We start from the raw sequence: 10,757 nt of genomic DNA, 5'->3' as shown, positions 1-10,757 counted from the left end.
TACCTAGTGACCCTAAAAAGGTTTCACCTAGATCGGATGAGTAGTTTACGAGAACACTCGCGGACAAAAAAGTACCGGAGAACAAAGAAAAAATTCAGAAAAAGTAAAAACAATATGTTCCCCAACATTGTTTGGGGAACATTATAATAATAATAAGAAGAAACAGAGTAAAAACAATATGTTCCCCAACTTCGTTTGGGGAACATAATTACAGCAGACAGCCTAAAGCTAAGGAAAGAGTTTACAATAACTGTGACAAGTGTAATATGAAGCACAATCCTGGAAACTGTCCAGCATCAGGGAAGAAATGTTTAAAGTGCGGGAAAAAAGGACACTTTAAGATAGTTTGTCGAAGTAAACCCAAACACATAGAGGAAGTTCAAGGTGCATGTTCATCACCTGATTCATTCTACATGGGTTCTATTGACCTAAGCGAGTCGGACAATACAGACGCATGGACAGTAAAGCTGAAGGTGTGTCGGAAGTACATTACATTCAAGATCGACACTGGTGCTGACACATCTGTGATAACCGAAGCGACGTACAATTCATTGCCAGTAAAGCCCAAACTACAGGCTTCAACTAATCAGCTGTACAGCCCAGGAGGATCGGTAGAGTGTAAAGGGATGTTCGTTGCTAAGACTTTTCACAAGAACAACGAGTTTCATTTTCGAGCGTATGTGCTTAAGAACTCTAACAGTGGTTCTAATTTGCTCAGTCGAAGTGTCGCACACCGTATGGGACTTGTTATGAAAATCGAGGAAATTCGGGATGTGTTTGGTACACATGGATGCGTCAAGGGCCCACCTGTCAAGATAACGCTTAAGCCTGGAGCCACACCATATTGTGTCACAACAGCTCGCAGGATTCCATTTCCATTGATGCCCAAGGTCGAGGCCGAACTAAACCGCATGGAGAACGCTGGAATCATTGCGGCGGTCACAGAACCAACGGATTGGTGTGCACCCATCGTGACAGCATTCAAGAAAAACGGGGATGTTCGCTTGTGTGTGGACCTTAAGAAACTAAACCAGGCAGTCAAACGTGAACATTATATGTTACCCAACTTGGACGACATTGCCCCAAAACTGTGCAAGGCTACAGTCTTTTCGAAACTTAATGCTAGTAGTGGGTTTCACCAGATACCTCTAGATCCAGAGAGTTGTCACCTTACTACCTTCGTAACTCCGTTTGGACGGTACTGCTTTCAGCGGGTTCCATTTCGTATTACGTCAGCCCCTGAAATATTTCAGCATCGTATGTCAGAGATATTAGCAGATATTAACGGAGCGGACGCTATTATGGACGATATCATCATATATGGGAGTACGGTGGAGGAGCATGACGAGCGTCTGGACCGCGTGCTGGACCGTATCAAGGAAGTTGGTCTGAAACTCAATAAGAAGAAATGCGAGTTCAGGAAACAGTGCATTGAATATTTTGGACACATGATTAGTTCAGATGGTATCAGTCCATGTCCAGAACGTGTGCGTGCAATACGTGAGTTGGCTGCACCAACAAATGTGACTGAACTTAAGAGAATTCTTGGAATGGTGAATTATCTTGGTCGATTTTTACCTAACCTTTCTACGGTTATGCACCCCCTTACTGATCTTTTGAAGAGTGACTCGGTATGGATATGGGACAACCCCCAGGAAGAGGCCTTCAAAAGGGTGAAGGATATGCTAACAGAAACACCTGCATTAGCCTTCTACAATTCTTCAAAGCCAGTCGTGATTAGTGCAGATGCCAGCAGTTATGGCCTAGGAGCCGCTATATTTCAGCAGTTTGATGGTCAACTTAAACCTATTGCGTTTGCATCGAGGACACTGTCACCGGCAGAAACCAAATATGCACAGATCGAGAAGGAGTGTTTAGCATCTGTATGGGCCTGTGAGAAGTTCGAGCGCTACATCATCGGACTCGATTCGTTCAAGCTCATCACTGATCACAAACCTCTCGTTCCGCTCATTAACACTCAAGCTCTAGATAGGACACCTGTGAGATGTCAGAGACTTTTGATGCGTTTACGCAGATTTAATCCAGTAGCAGAACATGTGCCGGGGAAAAATCTCGTGGTTCCCGACACTCTTTCCAGGAGTCCGCTAACTGGAAACACTGAGGATACAGAGGAGGAAGTCAATCTCTATGTAGACTGTGTCGTAGAGAATCTTCCCATATCAGATCAACGACTAGAGCGCATTCGATTAGCTACAGCAGATGATCCAGAGTTGTCTGAAGTTTTGAAGAAGACTCAGAACTGGTGGCCAGACCATGAGAGATCACTGAAAGCAGAAATCCGACCATACTTTTCCGCAAGATCCGAACTGTCTGTCTGGAATGGAATTCTAATGTACAGAGACCGAATTGTTATTCCGGAGGCTCTTAGACCAGAAACATTGCAAGACATACATTCAGGACACTTAGGTCTGAACAAGTGCCGTGAACGCGCACGAGGAGCTGTATGGTGGCCAGGAATATCAACCGATATAGAGCGTACCGTAAAGTCCTGCAAATTCTGCCTTGTTCATCAACCGAAACAGAACCGAGAACCTTTGAAGACTACAGTCCTTCCAGATCGTCCGTGGCAAAAGATAGCTGCAGATCTGTGTGAGCTGCAGGGTAGACATTTCCTAGTAGTTACAGATTATTTTTCTCGTTATCTGGAAATTGCGTATCTGGATTCGTTGACTAGTGCTCATGTAATTGGAAAACTCAAGAATATATTGGCTCGTTGGGGTATTCCAGAGGAATTGGTAACCGACAACGGCACCCAGTTTACATCAGACTCTTTCAAGAAGTTCGCAGCTAAGTACGGATTCACACATACAACAACCAGTCCTCACTACCCGCAAGCAAACGGCGAGGCGGAAAGCGCTGTTAAGACCGCGAAGCGTATACTACAGCAGGATGACATCTTTGTTGCGCTTATGGCGTACCGTTCAACACCCATCTCAACCACGGGAGTCAGTCCAGCCGAACTCATCATGGGACGGAGGATTCGAACCGTTGTTCCAGTCAAACCGTCTTCATTGGCACCAAAGTGGCCGGACTTGGACCAAGTGAGGAGACAGGACGCACGAACGAAGGAAACTTCGAAATTTCATGATGACAACCGTTTTGGGGTTAGGAAACTCCACCCGCTTCGACCCGGAGACCAAGTTCGCATCAAGACCGACAAAGAGAAACAGTGGACAGATAGTGGCACAATCACTAGTGCAAATTACAAAACTCGATCATACCTAGTGGAAACCGATCATGGAATATTGAGGAGAAATCGGAGGCATTTGCAGCATACTGGATACATGAACACCGAATTGCCACATACCGTAAATGTGCCGTATCCGTTAACCGACAGTAAGCCAAGTGTTTCATCTGATGTTGAGCCACCCTCTGAGCCGCCTAGCCAGGAAGTTGCATCTCCTTCCGTGAAGTCCAAAACCGTAACTCGTTCAGGACGCGTCATTCACAAACCCATCAGATTCAAAGACTACAAATGAACATTTGTGAACTCTTTGTGTAATAATGATCTGATTTGTATGTAACAAGTAATGCATGCAAGATTAGTTTTATTTGTAGCTAATGTTTTATTCTAGTCATTTTCTGTGAAATCCTAGCCATAAACCTTTAGAGGGGAGATGTTTAGTAAATGTGTTATCGTACGAACTATCTAGTGTATGTGTAACCTTTTCATGTACGACTGAATATGTACCTGTTTAGTTTTAGTTTTAGCGCCATATTGAATAAACGTGTTTGTGTGAACTCGGTGTTGTAATTGGCAATTAGCGAACCTAGCCATCCAAACACTAACAGTTCATCTTAATTGGTTTCATCATTGACGAGAAAAAACTATTTAATATTTTTTTATTGTATTTTAAACAGCTGAAACTTGGTGCCATATCTGCCTCGCACTTCTGAAATGGATCAAGTCGGACTAGCTTCCTAAATTATATAATGCCAGTGGAACACAAAACAGGTATTAAAAGTGGAAAAATATAAACAATTCCCACGGTAAATGTAATGACACAGACAGTGAAATTTACATTTAAACACCCTAACTGATTTTTTTTAAATACCAGTACTTAATTAATTGTCACTACTTGACACTTGTCAATGTTTGTACAGAAACATTTTATGAGCACTATTAAATCAAGATGTTTTTTTTCTTCTACTGCATAATGCAGAAAAGATACTTGTATGCAAGACATGGAGAAAAGAGCCGACTACAGCCTCTATATACCATTCCTTGGCGCCTCCTTGAATTGATGTTTTTCAGAAATGCAGGATAACCAGGAATAAAGGTTATTTATAAAATAGTATATACATAGTGTATTCATAAATTTCATTTAGAAAAATTTTATAACTTGATCTAGAGTTTATGCTAAAGAGACAAAATTAAAGCCTTGTTGCTTTCACTGTACTAAATTTTGCTTTAAATTAGACGCTACACACAAAATTTGGTTTCTATCTAGGAATATGTTGAAGATGTAACTTTTAATTATTATTTTTTTATTTTTGTAGGTTTACTCAGTATAAAGTCTTGTTGTCATGAACATGATAATCAGAAGAAAGTGAATATATTTCATCATCTTAAGCGACCTTCAAAATACCAGGTAAAGTGCATTTACTCTGAACACATCAAATATTTAAAACCATTGAATATGTCACCCCTAAATTTTTGTTAAAGTATACTGGAAACACAATGTCTGTTTCCCAGTCTCACTGTATAGTAATATATATGGAAGTATATAGTTTTTAAATACTAGTAGCTTTTTAGTTCACTTAAGCCGAAATCTCAAGTGAGCTTTTCAGATCACATTTTGTTCGACATCTGTCCGTCCCTCTGTAAACTTTTCACATTTTCAACTTCTTCTCAAAAACCACTGGGCTAGGAAAAATGGAACTTAAAAGTAAGCATCATCAGGTAGTGTACTTTCAACTTCTTCAACCCCTTGGGGTAGGGTGGGGCTACAATGGAATTTCAGTCTTACTTAAGAAATGAGGTATTTTTAAATATCTATCAGGATATAAATATGTGTTGGTCACAACTCACGAGATTAAATTCCATAAAGCCTGAAGGGCTTTATAATGAATTTAATCTCGTACCAACCCGTATTTATAGCCCGTTGGATATTTTAAAATGATACCTTATTACCTATCATTTACATTTGTGAATTATTCATACTTTATATTTGCCTGATTGTGGCTTTTAACATGCAAAATGCATTATTTTTCAAAACCAATGGCCTGTATGCAATACACTGAACGTGTGTCGAACCTTTATGACGTCACTGAGAAATTATGTTGAACATTTATCAATACGCACATCTATGACCTCATGACCTCATGACCCCTGTACCGGTATTTATACAGTTATAGATACGCTTGCTTTTATTAGTGTTATATAAAGGAAAAACATTTGCAAATGTAAATATATTGGAATATATTGGAAAAATCTTTTTCTCAAGAACTACTGGGCCAGGAAAAATAAAACTTATGTGGAATCATTCTAAGGTTGTGTAGATTCAAATTTGATTTGAGGTTAGGGCTGATCCAAGTTTTACATAGGAATGCATAGGAAAAACCTTTTAAAAATCTTCTCCAGAATTATTGGGACAGGAATGATGAAATTTATGTGGAATCATCCTCAGGTAGTGTAAATTCAAGTTTGTTCAAATTTTGACCCCAGGGGTTAGGGTGTGGCCACAATGAGGGATCACAGATTTGCATAAGAATACATAGGAAAAAGAATCTTCTCCAGAACAAAAAAAAATTGTTTGGTCAAATTGACATGATCTGCAAGTAGTGAAAATTTAAATTTATTCAAATAATGCCCCAGGGATTGGGGGTTAAGAAGGGGTGACAATGGGAGATCAGGTAATGTATTGGAAAAATCTTTAAAAATCTTCTTTTCAAGTATGGCAAAAAAATACATGTATGCTGTATTGTAATAGTGACATTCTCAAGTAATAGAAAATTCAAATCCCCCTCCCCCAATAAGTATTAAGTAAGCCTTTCAATACTTACCTGATCTGTGTTTTTCAAATAATTATTATAATATAAGTATTTGCCTCTTTTCTTTTTCAGATTGGGAAAAGAAAGAAGATTTGTAGCATTGTATTGAAGATGCCTGATTAAAAGTATTAATGGATGAATTGGTGTTTTTCTGTTTTCTTCAGAAATTTGAAATCAAAGGCAATGCTCAGAAATTGAGGGATTTTGTTGAAAGAGCTGATAGGTCCCTTTACCCTTTTGGATATTCAAATTGAAAAGAAAGTGACCCCGGGGATGAAGTCAACATGCAAGCTTAGCTTTCTGCAGTGCTAAAAGGAAAAGTGCAAAATTGATGACCTTCTGGTGTACCTTTAGAGAAATAATTATAATTACATGTAGTATCATTAAATCTTCTGCTATGAGGCAATAACATGTATTTGTCTTGAAGAATAACAAGGAAAATTCCAAAAATATGCACACAATTTTTTGCATTTTAACGTTAAATATGTGTGAATTAACGTTAATTTAACGCTTAACGTTAATTTAACATGAAAATAACGTTAATTAAACGTTAATTTTTTAACGTTAAATTCATGTATAAGCTCGATTGACGTTAATTTAACGTTAAATATTTAACGTTAAATTAACGTTATTTTCATGTTAAATTAACGTTAGGCACAATTGGCTGTGTATGAGGAAAGCATATCCTCTTGAATGGTTATAATGGAAACCTAAGAGTTCGACTTGTATTTTGACAGCTTATTACTCTTGTGACAATACTTGCTAATTTCAACTCAATCGTTGCTGAATTATTAATGTTTAAAATAAGTTTAATCTTAGATTCGGTTAAAATTCAGTGTTGTGCACACTACTTTGCTCTAAGTCCAAGCATACGGTCACTTGTGTAGTTTTGCAAACAAACACATTTGCGATAGCAGTCACAGAAATAGGCAAAATAGAGCCTAAAATTTCAAAAAAGACCAATTAATTGAGTCAAACTATGCATTAATTTATGAAATTGATTTACAATATTACTTAATCTAGATAAAAACTTATGCTTATAAATAATTTTTTATAGTGCCAGTTGATTTGTAATATACCCTATTTTCAACATTTTCTTATTATAACATTAACATCTCTTAACTTTTTGAAAAAAGGGACTAGCCTATGTTATCTCATTAATAGTTATCATTTGTCATTTGATAGGACGATACTATATATGTTCTAAACAGGACATTTGACGACATTACATAACATCACACACCGTCTCTAAAATCACTTTATGCTTAAAATGATTTTTGTAAGCATGTTTCTGTGTAGTAAAATTTTACTTATTGCTCTATTAAGTTGTCTTGTTCAGCTTAATGATTTGATTGTTACAATTTTTATAATGTACAATTTATCATGTATTTTATGTAAGATAAAATGTTGTTAATTTGCAAGTGTCAAAATGCATGATTTCGGTACTTTGTAAATAAAGTTGATGTGCATTTCACTGTGGCATTTTGCCAATGCATATAAACATGGATGAAAATAATTAAATGTTTTAAGAAAAAATAAAGCAATTAACTCATATTAACTTTTTTCTAAATTTATTGTTGACAGGCATTTATCTCAATTCAATAGCTAATTTTTATTTTAAATGTTTTATGAAAATGTGTTCCGACTATCTAAATGACGTTGTGAACACGGAAGAATACCTTTTCTTTTCATTAAGCAAGGGAATTAAAGAGAATGGTTCTGATTTGGCTGAATATTTTACATAAACCTAAAACGACAGTAAAATTCAAATGATAATGATTAACATCTACTTAACATACAATAAGCTTCAGACAAAAAAAATCATGTATAAATGCAACACCTTTTCATTCAAATTTATGTCAAGGTTTTGAACACTGCATTCTCAAGGTGAAGCGTATGAATTTTCAAGCAAAGAATTCAAATAGACAAATGCCATAAATCAACAACTAACTCCTCACAAATTTTTACCTACTTTAGACTAAGTTTCAGTGTTTTATGTTACGCTCGTATATACAGGTATTATTGGAATTAGTCCTGCGATAACCAAGTATTCAATATGATACTAAAAACATTTTTTTTCTAGTTTTACCTGAGAAATTTTCTTTTACATTACAAAATGGATTTGCAATCAATGAACAGTGAAGAAGAAAATAACGAAGAGTTGAAAAATTCCAATATTTGTATTTTTGTAAAGTGCTTTTATATTATAGAATAGCATATAACGTATTTATATTGATGTTTTTTTTCTATTATTTCATTAAGTTTGTCATGTTCTTATGTATTTAGAAGTTAAATATATAAATATCTCTTCACATATGGATATTTTGTTTCATTTTTTATTATATCTTTCAAAACAAATGAGCTACATTACTTTGGCAATGATGTAAGATTGTCAAGATTTTTAAGGCAATAAAAGGCTCTCACTATTTGTAATTACAAAAATTTCCTTCCACGATATTACAGGATCATAAATGTACATAATGGTATAAATATTGATTATCTATACATTTTTATTCGTTTATTCATATCTGTATATTAGATGTATTGAATAAAGTGAATGAAATACTTACAAATTTGTATATAACATTTTTAGATAAGTTTTCCTATTATGTCACAAATGTAACGGGTTTGGCTATAAACCCTGAAAAATGCTGAATCACACAAAAATAGTAATGTCCCCCGATGGAAGCAGTTATGTCACCCTCTCAATCACGTTCACGTGTTTTTACGTTACGCATTTTAGTTCGGGCTCGCGATTTTATGACGTAGGTTGCTAAGCAAAAGTACAAATCAGAGCATTATTATTAACGTCAAGAAAGCATTTTTGTTGAATTGTGTAAATTTTAACGATTTTAAATGATTAAGTTTTTTCATTCTAAAATTGCCATTTAATATATATCACATGTCTTTCGGGCGACTACACCAGAATATATACCCCTCGGTGACAGGAAAGACTTCGGCATCGGTTGACATAACACTCCAGGGCTTTCTTGTCACCTCGGGGCAAATAATCTGGTATGTCACCCTCGAAGCCATGTGATATATGTATAATATTCATCTGCACGGTACGTAGTTTACCTTTGACACTATCAAGTAATTATATATCAAAAGAGACTTTTATTTGAGTGAATTATTATTCTTTCCATCAATTAATTAAGAAAAAAATCGGTGCATGTGAAAATTAGATTAGATTAGATAAGACGTTGGATCAGACATTTCAATTCCCTTGTATGATATTATCTCAACAATGGTGGATGTTTTTGTATTCAAGTATGGGATCCTGTGTGTGGTGTAGACGGACAGACGTACTCCAGTACTGAATGCCTGGCATGCGGGTATGTTATTATCAATTATTAAATATTCTTTCATTATATTCTTTAAATTTATACAAAAAAATAAACTGGAACAATATCCTTTATATGAAAAGTTGGCATAACATGTACATGTATATATATAAAAAAGAATATAAAAGAATTTCCTAACATGGAATGGAAATATTCAACAATAATGATAATTGTTCAAACAGCTAGATTAGTTATTCCTACTCGATTAAAGTTTTTCAAAATTGCAAACATTTCAAAGCATTTTTATATTGGAAAGGAATTTTATAAAAGATCAAATTTTACATTAATTTTCTTATATCAACAGTGGTGTTCCCATGGCTTTTAGAGGAGAATGCCCTTGCTACAGACAACGCTACTGAACATAAAAGAGACAACACTTCACAGTAATGCCGCCCGTGTCCTAAAAAATCTAGAGTGCAGTCTCTTATATCTGTAAAAAAATATTTTCTTGTTTAGTACAAAAAGGCATTCTTAATCTATTTATTACTTTTTTGTGTTTCAATCTTTTTTTCTCCGACTCACCTCAACTCAGCAGCTTTGCAAAGTTGTCCAATAAGCAAAGGCATAACTCAAACCACGAAAAGTTGACCCAACGAAAATATTTGATTTTACAGTAATGTCATCGTATCATTGATATATTTAAAATAAAAGAGTGTATACTGATGACACCATACAATGTAATTATATCTGTAAATTCAAGAGACACGAACTCAAATTGAAATTAAACCTCGAAGCCATCACATGATTAACAAAAAATATATATAACAAATTGAAAGAAATTCAAAGAAAGCGTATCCTCTTGCTTGATTTTAACGGAAAAATAGTGGGTCGACATACGTTTATGATACCAAGCTTTGTTACAATACTTGCTAATTTCATGTCAAACGTTTTTGATTTATTAATATTGAAAATAGGTTTTCTGATCTTAAGTCGGTCACAAATTCAGTATAGTGTACACTAGCTTGCTCTTAGTTCAAGCATTGTGTATCTTGCGTAGGTATGCAAACAAACGCATTTGCGAAAGCGGCCACACAAAACATACAAAATGTAGAGCGTAAAATTTACAAAAGACCATTTCCCTTAGTCTAACTTTGCATTAATTCATGAAATTAATTTGCAATATTACTAAATCTAGATAATAGAGGGCGGAGCCCTCTCACGGGCCCGAAGGGCCCGTGAGAGCGAATTCGAAGCTCTCCCTATAGGTAACACGTATGTATATGAAAAATAAAAGAAATCTATTGTAAACTATATGTCATTTACAATACCTATGGAACTGAGATTTTTGGCGACAATATGGCGTCGTCACAAATGGCGTCGATTTTATCCACGCGCAAATTCTCGTTGTTGACGAGACTTTCATCAAAGTAAAAAACATTTAATCCAAGGATAATGTGT

At 35.6% G+C, this 10,757-nt stretch overlaps 1 protein-coding gene and 1 long non-coding RNA gene across 2 annotated transcripts; both read left to right on the top strand.

The window, feature by feature from the left end:
- The first annotated feature begins 266 nt into the window (after nt 1-266).
- On the top strand, nt 267-3,500 carry LOC134282600 (uncharacterized protein K02A2.6-like). The gene has a single exon (XM_062765001.1). It carries the CDS (start codon nt 267-269, stop codon nt 3,498-3,500), a length of 3,234 nt encoding a protein of 1,077 aa, XP_062620985.1.
- Nucleotides 3,501-3,805: 305 nt separating this feature from the next.
- Nucleotides 3,806-6,453, top strand: LOC134282601 (uncharacterized). Its single transcript, XR_009995318.1, has 4 exons — nt 3,806-3,976; nt 4,185-4,301; nt 4,522-4,613; nt 6,088-6,453. It is a non-coding gene; the product is annotated as an uncharacterized LOC134282601 (long non-coding RNA).
- The last annotated feature ends 4,304 nt before the right edge of the window (nt 6,454-10,757 follow it).

This window comes from Saccostrea cucullata, unplaced genomic scaffold, assembly GCF_032062105.1.
Source record: "Saccostrea cucullata isolate Sc308-1 unplaced genomic scaffold, CSIRO_AGI_Scuc_v1 ctg17466, whole genome shotgun sequence".
Lineage (NCBI taxonomy): Eukaryota > Metazoa > Mollusca > Bivalvia > Ostreida > Ostreidae > Saccostrea > Saccostrea cuccullata.
The sequence above is the reverse complement of the archived record's forward strand: the minus strand, read 5'-3'. Positions and strand labels throughout refer to the sequence as shown.

What these genes read in the sequence shown, in the direction of transcription:
- LOC134282600 (XM_062765001.1), top strand. Translation starts at nt 267, where the DNA reads ATGAAGCACAATCCTGGAAACTGTCCAGCATCAGGGAAGAAATGTTTA.